Here is a 15,973-nt window from a genome sequence, read left to right as displayed (position 1 = left end):
GAGGGGCAATTTTGCCAAATTTGGTAATGTTGGGGGACATTTTGGTTGTTATAACTTGTGTGGGAGGGAGTGCTGAGGAGACCAGGGAGACTGCTAAATACCCTACAATGCACAGGACAGCTTACCTCTCAATCATCCTCCTCCTTCTATACCCCCAACAAAGAATTATCCAGGCTGACTGTCAATAGTGCCCAGGTTGAGAAATGCTGTTTAAAGTCATAGTGAAGACTGGCTAACAGTGAGTAAATTGGAATGACACTGAATTGTTTTAAGTTCAGGAATTATTTAAGCTTTAAGGATCATGTGGCTGTTTGTTGTGAACAGACTAAAGGGGTAAGAGGGTATAAAATATTTAGCAGGGTAATACAATTACCAAGAGAAAAAATATGGTTTGGGCCAGAATGCAGGTAAGGGTGCTAAGTGATAGATGTTGAATGTATTTTGAAGGTTGAGCCAACAGGATTTACTAATACACTGGATACATGCCTGTAGGCAGAGGAACCACCTACAAGTAATCTGCTGTGGCTGTTGCTGGAGTTGTGTCTTCCCAAAAGGGACCCGGGGAAGTGGTGGAAAGCTGAACAAATTTGGAAAGGAGGAAAGAGTACCCAATATGGATATTAGGATCAGTAACCAATTGCATCTGTTACATATATATCTTACGAAAATAAGAAAGCACACTGTTGGACCAGTGAATGACTAAGGGCACAATTATTCTATGGACTAAGTTTCTTTAAAAATACTTTTTAGTTTTTAGAAACGCCTTCTCATGCCATCTTTCATTTTGGTGACCGTCTGAAAGATTCCTTATTCTATCAAATTCATTAAAGGGCTCCAATTTTCCTTTCAGTATTTGCATCCCAACCAATTATTGGTGGTTCCTATGCAGAAGGCTGAAGTATTAATAATCTTTTTCTAAGCATTTGTTTGGTTTAGTCTAAAATATAAGCTATGAGTCTTTTTTTTTTTTTTTTTTTCCTTCGACACGGAGTTTCGCTCTTGTTGCCCAGGCTTGGGTGCGGCGATCTCTGCACACTGCAATCTCCGCTTCCCAGGTTCAAGCGCTTCTCCTGCCTCAGCCTCCCCAGTAGCTGGGATTACAGGCGTCGGCTACCATGCCTGGCTAATTTTTTTGTATTTTTAGTAGAGACGGGGTTTCACCATGTTGGCCATGCTGGTCTCAAACTCCTGACCTTAGAGGATCCACCCACCTCGGCCTCCCAAAGTGATGGATACAGGAATGAGCCACCGCGCCTGGCCGATATGGGTCTTTATGTATTAGAAAACTGCTTAATAAAGTCCTCACTTTATTATCATAATCATAACCAATATCCTTATAATCTAATAACTATGGTTATTTTCATTTCACAGACAAAAAAAAAAAATCTGAAGTTTGTTAAGTAATTACGGTGTTAAAATTATCCAACGATTAATGGCAGAAATAGGTCCTGAACCTTTGAGAATTTAAACGCGGTGAGTTACATACAGGCCCTCCTAACTGGAGTGTTCGCTAGTACCACTAGTTGCTCGGCAAGAGCTCGGTAAGTACTGGCCACTTGGAAGTTCGTGGTACTCAGGCTGTGGTACAGACCTAACACTCCTCCTACACAAATGCAGGTCGTGCTTATTTCGTACCAAACTGGTCTGGCGGCGGCTCTTCGTCCAGACGCTGGCGGGCCAGGGTGGAGGTAATAACACTTGTAGCCGCGCCCTCTCCTTCCCCTGGGCGTCTCCGGGGCGTGGACAGGCCGCTGAAAAGAACCGGCTGCGGCCTGTACCAGGCTCCGCGGGCTGCTGCACTGCGAGGCCGAGGCAGCTAGTGAGAAGTTACGAAGGCCCTAAGGAGGGCCGGCTCGGATGCTGGGCCCGCCTCCCCGCGGGATTGTAGGCCCGGGGGCTCCGCCTGGTCCCGAGCGGCAGGCAGGAGGCGGTGCGCGCGGCCCGGCGGCGAGGGACACTAAGGCCCGGTCAGTCTTTTGCTCTGGGGTCTTGGTTGGGGTGCAGCAACTCCGCGCTCCGCTCTCCGCTTGCACTGCCGGAGCCGCGGCCCCGCCCGGGAAAGAGCTGCCGTCGGAGTGAGACGCCGGGGACTCTGGGCTGCGTCTTAGTCATGCCCTGGGCTTGGTCTCTGCTTCCGCGTTTGGTTCCTTTTTCCCCTTTGGGGGTGAGAACCAGGCGTCCCCTTCTACTCGCGTTGGCCAAAAGCGGGGTCCGAGGTGTCAGTGGAAAAGAGGGTGGCGTTTCTCTTTTTGCCGGTGCAGAGAGAACTTGGGGCGGGAAGGCTGGTCGTGGCTCCCCGGCGCGCTAAGGGCGGACGGACCAGGCGGCTGGGCCGCGCTGCTCTCGATTCCTCCCGCAGGGTCAGCGGCCGCGGCGGGGTTGGAGGTCAGCCCTGGCTCATGTTAAACTCTGGGTATCAGTTTGCCCGGAAACTCATGTTGAGGACTTCATCTTAGCCTTGGGAATGTACCCAGAAGCCAAAGGGACACCCCTGATAGGGACTGGCCCTGAGAGGAGGCTGTCGTTTCCCCGAGCAGATGAACTCGGGACCCGCCCCCAGGGTGTGCATTTCGTAGTCAGGGTCTCCTTTACCGCCTCAAGCCCTGAAGCCACTGCCTTGCCCCAAAATATGTTTATCCTCTTTATAATTATTTAGAATTTATGCCTTAATCAGTAGTTTTTTACACTTTGGAGACTTTTAAGTTTTAAATCAGTAAATCTGTAATAGGTACCAGCATCTATAATGTACTGGTCGAGGGAAACCTCCACAAAACTTTTCCTACTTTATGATACAATCAATGCTCCAGGCATGGTTCACCATCCAAATTCCCAGCTTCCCTTGTGTGCCTATCAGGAGGAGGACAGGTGAATATTGTTAAAGATACACGCAGCGACTCTACCTGGGATGATGCTGCTAAGTAAAAAAGCAGTTAAGTGAAGGAGGAAAAACAGACACTTATGGAAGATAGGAAGATTATATTAAGAAAACTTTACGTGTATATGTTTATAAATAACTTTCATGTCAGAAACTCTTAATAGTTTTAAAAAATTCTTCAGAAATACTTAGAGGATCATGGTTAACCTTCACATTTAAATTATTTTGAGGCATATATGCTGGCATATATATTTTTTCCCCTAAGAAATTTTCTCTTTTAACTCAGAATTTCCCATTGAGAAATTTGCTAACCTATATACAATTATAATTAGTTGATTAAAGTTGCATGGCTGTGCGATGGAGATGATGTTTTTGTTGTTGGTGGCACAGCAGTAATCTCTAAGGCAGGACTATTTTCACTGTGGTGAACTGAGAGAGGGTAAGAAGACAAAATGCTGAGAATATTTTGGCAGCCCGGGAACTACCCGATGGCCTAGTGTTCTGCTAAATTACATATCCATGAAAATCCCTGGCTCATTTAACAAATGTTTACTGCGTACCTACTCGGTGTCACATGCTTTGCTTGGTGGTGATGATGTCCATTGCCATTGTCTGTGTCTTCCCAATCCAGTTCTGTGTTCTAGTGACTGAAGACCTTCTCACTTTTAACATTTTACATTCTCAATGAAAGCAGTATTTCTATGTGTATGAAATTTATTTTATTTTTTCATTGGAAATTGTTAATTTCTTGTTGCTTAAGGTGTATCCTGCACTGTTAATATGTGCTATAGACCCCGAAAATGAATTTTGGAAGTGTTGTATTAAATGAAATTTGATTAATTTGCTTCTGTTTTTTTTAAATATCCGTATCTCTTAGATCTCAATATTGTAATGTATATGAATTTCTAATTTGAATATAATGTGTGGGCTTTTCCAAACTGAATTAACTTTAGAATCCTAATTTCTAGGAACCTGGGAAAGTTCCCCATTGAAGACATTTTGGGAAATGTATTTTAACTCTAAAGAGTTTTATTTGTTTTTATTTTTACCCATTTATCTCACCCCTTCTGCCAACAGAAGTGATGCCACCAAAAAGAAATGAAAAATACAAACTTCCTATTCCACTTCCAGAAGGCAAGGTTCTGGATGATATGGAAGGCAATCAGTGGGTACTGGGCAAGAAGATTGGCTCTGGAGGATTTGGATTGATATATTTAGGTAAAGTAAAACCTTAAATTACCAATTATTCTTATTTCTGTGACTGTAGCTGTGATTACTTAGTGACATTTTAAGAATGGAAATATGGAATTCATATGTGTACTTTATTAAAATTCATGATTGTACTTGATTAAGTAATAATATAGTACAGTGTCTGGGTTCAAGACATCACTGACCCACTCCTTGTTGTCCACGTTTTTCTAAATAACTCTTAGAAGCCTTTTTAGAGCATAATTTTACAATATGCCAGACAAAATGCTAACTTTCTTTTTTTTGAGAACTTGTTTTCTTAGAAACATGCTTTTTTCAGATGAGAAACCACAACTGTATAGATAAAAATACTTTCTGTGAATCTTAATCATTAATATTTAGGCAAAGCAAAGGTCTAGTCATTTCTTAACTGGGCTCTACTGGAGAATTCATAGATAAAACTTAAGGCATCTATTCTATGGAATAAATTAACTTCTCGTGCATCTAGAGTGGTCCTAGGGATGTGCCATTCTTGGGATAATTGAAAAAATAAACACTCAAAATTATTTTCTGTGGTCTGTGGTACAGTAAGGAACCATGGGCTGGGTAGGCCTTTACATTGAATTTAAGCATTTACAAATTACACTGAACTTTAATGAATCATTCAAGGCTATCTTAAATCTGTGTTGAGGAAGGGATATCCATTAAAAGATTGATGAATAAAATAAGGAAAATGTTAATGATTTTTAAAAATATACCCTCAAGAATAAATTCTCCTAAATGTACTGGCTGAGATCACATCTATTTCCACAGGAGTTTAAGGAGTTGATAAAATACCTCCTTTGAGGGAATCTTGGGTTCTCATGAAATATTTCCAGAAAAACATGCTTCATGGATCCTGAAACATAAAGATCCTCTTCTGATAAAACTAAGATTGTAGTTTTGAATGAATGAATAAAATTTGGTCAATAAGTAGCTGCTTATTAAATACTTCAGTGTCTAATCTAGTTGGAAAGACAAGACCAGCACAAAAAATTGTATGGGCCAAGTAAAGGGCAATTACCCCATTTAAAGGGTTTGAACTTGCTTGAAATTGCAAAATGCTGTGATTATTAAGTGCTAGATTTAGTGACATAGTCAACACTGTTCAATAGAAATGTAATACAAGCTACATATGTAGTTTAAAATTTTCTAGGAGCCACATTAAAATACATTAAAAGAAACAGATGAAATTATTTTAATAATATTTAATGCGGTATATCAAAAATACTATTTCAATATGCTCTTAACATAAACAAATGAAATATTTTACTTTTTTAAATGAAAGTCTTCAAAATCTAAGGTTTATCTAGTCTCAAGAGCCCAATTACCACGTGGCTCATGTGCTCAGTAACTACATGTGGCTACTGTATAGAATATTACATATAAAGACTATGTGAGAATGAGTATTGTTTGAAACTTGAACTTAGTGAATTCTGTATTACAGCAAAGCATTAAGATCTGTAGTATACTGTCTTGACTGAAGGTCGAGATACAGTGTTGAATACATTATTTCTGATGTGGCTGAGCTATAGGCTTGGATTCCATAGCTTATCACTTTTGGTTTTCTAATGTTTGTATTATCTGAGTAATTTCAAAGAACTAGAAAAAAACATTGACTATGTTGATCTTACCTCTTTTCTCTTTTTGAAATGTAAATATTATATGTATTTAAATTCAAATCAATGTTTAAGATTAATTAGCGTATGTCTGCATATCTGTATGTATTTATGTGTACACATAGTCACTATTGTTACTGTTACGATAAGGGAATATACTTGCATAGGCATGTGACTTACTTGCCCTATTCAAATGCAGAAAAATCTTTTCTTCTTTCAGTCTAAGTACAGTGTCACATACTTTTACTTTTTTTTTTTTTTGAGATGGAATCTCACTCTGTGGCCCAGACTGGAGTGCAGTGGCTTAATCTCAGACCACTGCAATCTCCACCTCCTAGGTTCATGCAATTCTTATGCCTCAACCTCCCAAGTAGCTGGGAGTACAGGCACTTGCCACCATGCCCGGCTAATTTGTGTATTTTTAATAGAAATGGGGTTTTGCCATATTAGCCAGGCTGGTCTTGAACTCCTGACCTCAGGTGATCTGCCCACTTCGGCCTCCCAAAGTGCTGGGATTACAGACGTGAGCCACTACGCCCAGCCTACTTATTTTTTTTATTACTAAAATAATACTATTTGTTTTATAATATATTTCAGGGTTCAGTATGTAATGGAATATTCTCTAGTATCTGAACTTTAAAACCTGGACCCTAGGAAGATTAGCGAGTGCACACCATTGAGGAAGGACTTTAAAGAAATATTTAGCTATTTTCAGAAAAAAGGCTCTGATACTTCAGATTTTGTGATAAAGATGTGTGTTCCAAATGTTGTAACTGTTCCATTGAAAGTGATGCTAATGAATCCTAGAATCAGTTTAACTTCACTAAACTTAGTTTTTACTTTTTTCAAAGCTATACAAGCAAATCAACATGAAATTACATCATGTTTTTGCATTTTACCATTGTTCTCATCACTTCCTCTATATAAATGAAGAGAAGAAGCAGTAAAATTCAAATTTTCCTGAATACCTTTGTGTCCAGCTACATTCATTTCAGGTATTCTTTCCAGATACCCGCTTTCAGCAGACACTTGATCAGCATTTACTGCCTAAGGCTGAGAAGAAACTAGCTGCTCTGTCTAGCTCATTGTGCATGTACAACTGTCCTCTAGCTTTGACATCAGTAGCCAGGGCCTTTTGGTAATCAGCAGCTTACAGTTAAGGGGAAGGGGCAGAGAAGTTTGGTATTTACTCTTGACTTGGAGAAATAATGTGCCTCTGGCATTAATATAAATAGTTAGAAGAGTGAAAAGAAGTCTGAATACAAGAACAAAGTCAAAGTTCTTTCTTTGAATATGAAAAGAGAAGGGGAGGAAAAAAGAAGAAAGGAAGCTGGTTTGGGGATGGGAAAAATTGCTATCATTTTAGTATCAAATAAGTGAAAAAGTTTTTTAAACTTCAGGAAGGAGAGAAAACTGAGGGTTAGAATTTAATTATAATGCTAGGTATAACATAGAACCAAGTAAATTAAGGGAGAATTGTGTAAATAATAGCAGAGGTTTTGGCATTAGGCATATATGACCTGAATCCTGACCTGATGAAGCCACTCACTCATCTAGTTACTTAATCCTTTGGGTTCTTTGTTTCTATTCTGCATAATTCTGATAACAATAATTGTGAGGAGAATTAAATGATTTTGTTTTTAAGGAACTTGATAAGCATTTAATAAATGTAATTTATTTATTTATTTCCTTAGACATTCCCATTCTTAATACTGGTGCCATAGTGGGGCCAGGCTCAGTGGCTCATGCCTGTAATCCTAGCACTTTGGAAGGCCCAGGCAGGTGGATTGCCTATGCTCCAGCCTGGGCAACTTGGTGAAACCCTATCTCTACTAAAATACAAAAAATTAGCTGGTTGTGGTAATGTGTGCCTGTAGTCCCAGCTACTCAGGAGACTGTGGCATGAGAATTGCCTGAACCTGGGAGGAGGAGGTTGTAGTGAGCCAAGATCGCACCACTGCATTCTTATTTAGGTGACAGAGTGAGACTGTCTTAAAAAAAAAAAAAAAAAAAAAGTTGCTGCCATAGTTAAGACGATGACAAAGAACTCCATTGGAAGGGTGAATTTTCTATTTATTCTATAAATTTTGGTGGATTTAACTACTAATGTGGTAAAACTGAGAACATAGAGAATGTCAACAGAAGACTTTATGACATTTTACTGAAAAAAGCTCCCCCTAAAATTTGCTATAGTAGTGAAAAGTTCTCATATAAGCTGTATTTATCTGCTTCAGATATGAAAGCTATTGGTTTTAGAAATTATTCAAAATTGAGAATAACAGAATTACAGGATAAACTTTAGCCATATTCTTTTGAAGGTTGATTATATAAGTAAAAGATATGATTTATCTGTAGAAGTTTTAGTTTCTTGAAGGTGGGCACGGTGATGACCATTTAGCATCTTTGGAGTGTCAAGCACAGAATAGATGTTCAACAGTTATTTGCCTAAGAAATTGAGACTGAGATTGGAGTACTTAACCCACACAAGCTAGTTTGCTTTGTTCTCTTCCATAATTATAGATGTCACTCTTAACTTTGGTCTACTCCTATAGATGAGTATCCTTAGTCACCAGGAAAGTTGAGACAAGGCAACTATCATGACATCATCTAAAAGAATGTGCATATGCTTTATTGACAGGGCATCAGTAGCAATATCTTTTAGATATTATCTCAAAGCTTTTATAAAGAATAACATATTTTTATAACTAAAGTTAACTGTGGTGAAGCCTAAAAATCAGATCATTTATCCATGGACAGATGTTTAAATTTCATCAAAGTGACTGCCAGACATTTTTGGATCATGCTGTCAGATTAGCCTAATTTTGTGCTTTAGAAATATAGAAGGAGTTTTTTGTTGGGGGTAGGTTTTTAAAAATTATCAAAGTTTAACTCAGTTATTTTACTGATAAGGAAACACATATTTTTAACAAGTAAATATAAACCACATACATAGAATTTGTTTTACTTCTTCATAAAATAATTTTTTACTATCTTTATAGTGAGCTATAATAGATTGATTTTAAGGTATGCAGAATAAAGTTTAGAAGAGTACAATGATAATGCTAGCAACAAAGTAGTGTGTTGAAATACATATTGCTTCATGACATATTACGTTATTAAATGTTATTTTGGTAGTGTTTTATAGAGAGAGCTTTGAGATAAATAGCCTTATTTGACGCAGTGCAACATTGTGGTGCCACTGCAATTGTTATTAGGCAATTTTGCAAATGATACTGTGGGAATGAAGAAAAGAATTGAATAAATGTGAAAATGAGAAAAATTTGTACTAGAAACTATAGTATTTATGATAAATTAGTTTCCAGAAGGTGTAAATAATAGGTAATATAAACTCAAAATGAGGAAGGGATCACTTGAAATTTTGTAAATTTAATGTGTTTGTTGGACTGACAGACAAGAAATAAAAGTCTCTATAAGATGTATTTTAATTTTGTTTATATTTAAATTTTGAGTTTTTAAAGAGATAGCAGTACCCAATTATCTATCAGTTAAGAAATCTAGGTGTTTAGAAAGTTTGGGTTCCTTCCATTAAAATGGAGACTTATAAGACTTGGCTTCTTCATTTTTTTAAAATATCCATTTTTTAAGCATATTTCATATTATGATTCCTCTTCATTTTCAACACTTTACTGTCAAATTCTTTTGCCTTAAGGGAAGATTTATAAAATACTCTGTCCTTCAGTGCATTTATATATTATGTCTCTTCCACTGCATCTGTTACTATCTTGTAACTGTTTACAGTGGTCAAGGTTTTTTTTTAATTTGAAGCCTATTGCTATGGGGAAATTTCTTCTTTCTGAAATGAGCTCACCTCTATTGCCACACAATAAAAGAATTCTCAGCTTTTGAGAGCTTCTGGCTTCCTTATGAAATATGGATAGACTTCTGCTTCTGAAGTGTTTTAGGTTTTTTTTTTTTTCTTTAGATAAGGAAGAAGAGGAATAAATAGTATGAGGTGTGTTTCTTCTTTTAAGACACAGGAATATCTATATCAGATAAATGAGAAGAAAATTAAGAAACTTTAAAGCTCTAAATGAGAGAGCTCATTAGAAATTAGCTACTTGGATGATGAAAATTTGTTCATCATCTACACTTAAAGGCACTTATGGTTTTTATACTGCTTAGATACTTGATTTTGCAATTAGTATTTCTTTAGAATGTTCGTCCCTGATAGCTCCATCACATGGACTGAGTTATTCCTGAACACTCTATTGTATGCTCCATGAAAAAATATTTTAAGGAGAAAAGAGAGAAAACTCAGCAATTACTTCAAGATAATTGTTGAGGACTTCCCTTGTCTCTTTTAAAAGCATGGCCTTTTGTTAGCCAAGTGGATTTATCTTTTCTTTAACATCTTCTATCAAGTAATACTTGAGGGAAATATTCTGTAGAAAGACATCCATTGAAGGCCAGAAACATCTACAGATGCAATGTGATCCCAAGCAATGAAGCATGTGGCCCTTCATTGGCATTATATGATAACAGGAGGATCTTCTGGCAGAAGAACTGACTTTTGCTGCGTTCTGCATGCTGCCCCTCCAAACCCATCTTTGATTGGCACCTATGCCCTATTGAAACTGGCATCACACCTTCTGAATGGGCACAGTGCCAGGCTAGCAGATGGGTATGGGCAAAAGCATGCCAGAAACCCAGTATGTGAATCAAGTTTAAGTATCAGGGGCCCAAATTCCCATCCAGGGATATAAAAACTACAGTCTGTTGAGAGCTTTTTGTGCTTAAGGTTAAAGGACATGCCATTTCTACTCCAGCTTAGAAGTTGATTAATTTTGAAAGTCAAACAGCAGCTCCTGTGGCTGTGTCAGGCAAAATCCTATCTTTGGTGAATGAGAATTACTACTTCATGTAGGGAAGAGAAAGTATTGTAATGAAGTTTCCAATGAGAGTTACTCTCCTGCAAGTGCCTCCAGCACTTAAGCAGCATGCATTCAGTGGAGATGAATATTTCTATTCTCCAGCAGAGCCAGGTGCAATCAAAGCCAGATCTTCAACCTGCTGCAGTAAAGAACCCTAAATTTAGAAAGGGCAGGCAAAGTTTAGAAGAACTCCTTGGTGGCAGGCAGCTCTTTTCACTATGAACTGATGAAGCTTCACAAAATTGTACAAAAGAGATGAAGAGAAAACTCCAAATAAAAGACCTTCAAAAAATGTCATCCTGAAACAGAAAGATTTTTAATAAACCAAAGGAAAAAGTTTAGTCCTTTCTCCTCAATGCAGAAAATCTTCAGAGTTTTCTATCAATAAAAACTTAGTTAACCAAAATGTTAGAACCAACTTAATGCATAAGTAACAAAACTTTCTATTTTTACATTTATTTCATTGCATGTCTATCATGTATATAAACTTTGCTTCTTGAATAATGGATTTTGCATAAAATTGAGTTCTAAACATCATATTTCCTTCTGATTGTCTCACACCCACTACAGAACTCCCCTCCCCCACCCCCTGAAAGAGGGCACTCTTCCTTCTGATCACTTTAATCATATCTTCTAAATGCTCTAAAATTTACAGGAATGCCTGTAAGACCAGCTGTGGCCAAGAGAAGCTTTTCCTAATCGCCTTATAGCCGTTGCTTTTGCTTTTTCACTGTGTAAACTTTATCTATGGAACAGATTCCATGAGACCGTTGTGAATACTTCAACGTATTCAAAACATATAACTGCCACAAATTAAACTACTAAAACTAAAGCTGGTGCATTGTAACTGCCAAGTAAAACTGGCACGTCCCTCTGTCAGACTGCAGGAGAGTGTGCCATACAGTCCTCGGAAAACACAATTCATCCAGAAGCACTCTTGTCACTTGCTCTGATATTAAACCAGAGAAAGTGACATTAATTAAAGAAGTGACATGAGCCAACAAAGGCAATGAATTCTCAGCTTTGGCTCATGTGCAGACCTTAATCCAACCTGGTCTGCTTAGGTAGTGTGGCTATTTCTGAAGAGTAACTAATGTGGCTACTCTCACCCCACCTCCTCTCATCTTCCCATTCTGGAACACAGTTTTAAGGAACTATCATTTTATCTCCAGGGTTGGACTAGTCAATTGGTACACTGGTAGTCATTGCAGGGCTTCCCAAAATAGTGGGAAAGTGGTGGCATGTGATGCTTTTATTGTACTTGGTAATGGTGGGAGATGTACAACTAGAGGTAGAGGAGAGTTGGTCTAACAAAAAGGCAAGCAACAGCCAAATAGCAGAGTACCTAGACTTGGTAGACTGGAAGCAAGGAAGGTGTGCTGCTAGGACTGGTTGTGGAAACAAATGGTGACTGGTAGGCTTTATGGAAATTCCGACATGCTAAAGAGGCACGCTGGGGAGTGTTCATAACTTCTCTCTGTCTTTGTTCCCGTGGTGTGCTTTCACACGATGCTCACCTCATCATTTCAGACGGTCACTATTTTGTATGTTGTCTTTTTTACCTGTTTCCCCCAACATGTGTGCACACAGACACTACATTATAAACTGCTTACAGGCAGTCACTGACAGTGCTTAATATGGCCTTGCATGTTACTGTTCTTAAAAAGTGATTTGTTAAATTAACTCTAGAACTGTTCTATTATGATTTTCCCAGCAAATAGGTTGTCTGAGACAAAAAATTCCATGCTCTATCCTATATGTGACCTGTGTGTAAGGCTCTGTACTTTCAGATTTAGAGAAATTCTTTTGTATCTTTTGGGGAATTTGAAGGGCAAAAAGTATGTGTTTATTTTCTTTTCAAGTATATTTTTAAAATACAAAGAAGCTGTGTACTTAATCCATAGATTGTAGAATTTATTGTGAAGAGTCTACTCTGTTAATGCATAGTATGGAGAAGGGACTAAAAAATGGGCATTGTGTTAAGACAAATCAGTTTTGTCTTTCTAATAAAACAGTTCTTCTGAGTAGTATTTAATTGAAGTAGAACTAATAGCAAGTGTAAACTTTTGTGGGGAAAAGCATGGTGTTTACTATTAAATGGATTGACTTACAGGCATGTAATATGCATAAGAAATCAAGTTTTCAAAGAATGTAAACACAACATTTACAGAAAATAAATTATTGGGATTTCTTTTAATCCAAGTCTGTGAAAGGTTTGATTAAGGGTTTTGTACATAGTCAGAAGCTTTTGTTATGGTTTCTGGGCAGGGGTATTTTATGTTTGAGATTGGGAATTTTCTATCCACATAATTAGTCATGAGGTTTAATGTACATTTTTTTTTTATATATCAGGCAGACAATGTCTTCAAAGAGACAGCAGTGCTGCAAAGGAGCAAGAAAAGAAGGCCAAAGTTGACACACAGAGAGGCAAAACAGTGTAGGAAAAATCAACACGTTTTGCAAAATCAATCATTGAAAATGTGTCAGCATTCAGGAGACTGTCTTTAATTTGCAATCCAAGTGAAATAGAGTATTTAAATATGAGAGGCAGTATTATTGAGCCCAGCATGCCTGCTACCACTTGTTTGACTAGCTCAGAATAGAACACTGAGAGGCAAGGGCTCAAAGTTAAATGAACATTTATACATTTTAAAATCAAATGAAAGATTCAGAGTATATTCATGAATTAATTTTTTTTTTCAAAGCCCTAAATTTAATCAGCTGGAATTACTTTAAAAGTGTCATTCTATTTAACTTTTGGAAATGATGAATTTGCCTTTTAATAGGGATGCTGTATTTTATCATGAAGATGAAACAAACTGTCTTTTGTTAATTATTCCCCAGAGACACTGGCCATTTTTCTCTCTCCAATGCTTAGTGTGGAGTAAAGGCAGCTTCCCGCAAATTTATTTCAAGCAAGAGCAATCGGAAGCTTCAACATGTGTGAAAGAGGCGCACAGAGAACATAGCTTCCATTTCAGGTATTCTGAGTGCCACCTAATGAACCTCTTAGAGATAATGTTACTAAAGCCTCACTGATGAGGCCATGAACATAGAACACAGGAAAGTAAAAAAGAATGAAAGAAGAGTCTGGTAAAGAGTAGTAGATGTGTCAAATGTGTCTGTAGTATCTGATAAATGCTGGGACTAGTTTTTGAATTCTTTTTTTAGGAAATTATCATCTTTATTATCAACTACTAAAATCTTTCACTTAGTGTGTGCCAAGCTCTGTGTTAAGTGCATTGCATGAATTATTTCATTGAATCCTCTCAGCAGCTTAACTAAGGAAGACATTGAGGCCTAAAGAGGATACGTAAATTACCTTCTGGCCACAATTTTTAAAATGTCTCAAATATTAAAATATTTGAGCTCCAGTCCCTGCCCTACTGATGTCCCTTGTCAAAGAACACTTGAATTTATTGTTAGCCAGATAAAACAGTGGCAAATGGCATGCTTATGACAAGCTCATTTCTAAAGTAACAGCAAAATATGTAATTGATAGTATTGGCAGCTAATTTAAGAAATCTGTTAGTGATGATGCTAATAATGGTGTCATTTTCATTCAGATTGACAACTCAAGGCATAGAGCATCAGTGATATGTTTTTGATATTATTAAGATCTCAAAATCTGTGAAAGAACATCTGATATTTATAGTAAACCTAATGTTAGGCACTGGAAAAATTACATTAAAAATGTACCATACCTCAAACAATATTTTTATGGAAAAAAGTGCGCATAGTCATCTAATAGTTCATGCAATCTGATGAGAAAGATTTGTTGGATTTTCATGCCTTTGCAAAACTGAATACATTTATCTAGTTTTATGCATTTTATACATTTGTTTTGAGTCAAATAAGTAAAAGGAAGATCCAAATAGACCTGTTTAAATCCCTATGATATGATTTTAATAAGCACCATATAAAAATGGATACCTTTATAAATATTGAATGATTCTTGACCATATTTTTTTCCATTGGATAATAATTTAAAGATACACTGCTTAGAAAACTAGGTCTTTTAAAGAGTAAAACAAACAGAAAATAAGAAAAATAGGATTGTGTTAAAGAACATACCCCTTTACAGAATTTGTTTCAGATACCAATATATTTTATTTATAATAAAAGTCTAGGTTTTGAAAAATTATTTTTAAATAACTAAAATTAGTTATTTCAAGATATTATACAGTAGTAATGATTATTACATACTCACAAGTGATTTCATGAAGAAGTTAGAACATGTAGCGGTAAACTTTGGGGTGTTTATAATAAAGAAGAGATATTAGCTATTGCAATGCAAGATTTTATACTAGAATACTTTTTAATTTGGTGTATATATATTTAACAAGGAAAAGAATGAACAAATGCAAGTTACTACATTAAATACATGTTCTTGAGCACTTACAGAGATATGGGATTATTAATTTCAAATTCTGGAGAATGTAAAGAAAAGCTATTCATTATGCTTGGTCTTATTTCTATTAAAAAGTCATGTGTTACAGTTCTGTCTTACATCGCCAGTATCAAATGTGAGTATTATAATTGAGAATGGAGAATTAGTTATGTAAACCTTTTATTCTACACAGTATTAGGAGGATAGTAGAAGAAAAAGTAGTAAAACTGACCAAAAAAAAAAAAAAAAAAAAAATCCCACATAAGACAAAGAAAAGTGAGAAGAAAACAAAACAAATCTGTATAGCTAACAGGTAAATGTTGCTGTGTGATGAAAAGAGGAAGAAAAAAATTGTATAGTCTTCCACAATAATCAGAATGTCTACTCTAGCAGAAAGCTTTTGAGCAAGATAAATCTTCTGAAATTAACTAGTTTAATGTAGATTGACTATAATAAAGAATTCCTGTAAAAAAATAAGTATTTTTTTTTTCGGGTGGAGCACTTTTAAGTTCCTTCTGACTGTGAAAACCTGTTAAATCCTGAAAGATGGAGTTAAATTTATAAATGATCTGTTGATATTGGCACATGGATAGAGGCCTTAAGGAAATAATGAATGCAGCTGGTAAAGAAGCAAATCTCAGTCACAGAAAAATGAGATAAAGAGACCATCAAGAAGAAAAAATAATGGCTATATTATCTGTTTATGTAGTGTATCTTTGGATAGTAAGAAGATCACATGAAAATGTAAAGACATGCAAAATAAAGACCATAATGAAAAACATAAGAAAGATTTCCCTTATTTGCAGCCTGATTTCAGCATAAATACTAGAAAGTGCTTCAAAAAAGCAGGAACAGGGCTAAAGATTCTTACATAATAGGTTTTTAAACCTAAATTACAGAACTTACAATATTATTTAAGGAAGAGAGGTCAAGAACTACTTCAGCCCTCACTTCATACACTTTGAAAATA

At 36.6% G+C, this 15,973-nt stretch overlaps 1 protein-coding gene across 5 annotated transcripts in view; it reads left to right on the top strand.

Moving 5' to 3' along the window:
• The first annotated feature begins 1,705 nt into the window (after positions 1-1,705).
• VRK2 (vaccinia related kinase 2) overlaps positions 1,706-15,973 on the top strand; it is a 116,255-nt gene continuing 101,987 nt past the window's right edge. For 2 of the 5 annotated variants that reach the window (XM_011997795.1, XM_011997791.1), the window contains exons 1-2: positions 1,706-1,967; positions 3,953-4,093. Coding sequence is in view for 3 of the 5 variants with exons in the window: in XM_011997791.1 (XP_011853181.1) it covers positions 3,958-4,093 (136 nt within the window). In the remaining 2 variants the exon portion in view is untranslated. Of the gene's footprint in view, positions 1,968-3,952; positions 4,094-13,457; positions 13,595-15,973 lie in introns of all 5 variants that reach the window. The other 3 variants (XM_011997794.1, XM_011997793.1, XM_011997792.1) reach the window with 3 other exon arrangements.

This window comes from Mandrillus leucophaeus, unplaced genomic scaffold (genome assembly GCF_000951045.1).
Source record: "Mandrillus leucophaeus isolate KB7577 unplaced genomic scaffold, Mleu.le_1.0 Scaffold547, whole genome shotgun sequence".
Classification (NCBI taxonomy): Eukaryota; Metazoa; Chordata; class Mammalia; order Primates; family Cercopithecidae; genus Mandrillus; species Mandrillus leucophaeus.
Note: the sequence above shows the minus strand (reverse complement) of the source record. Positions and strands in the feature narration are given on the sequence as shown.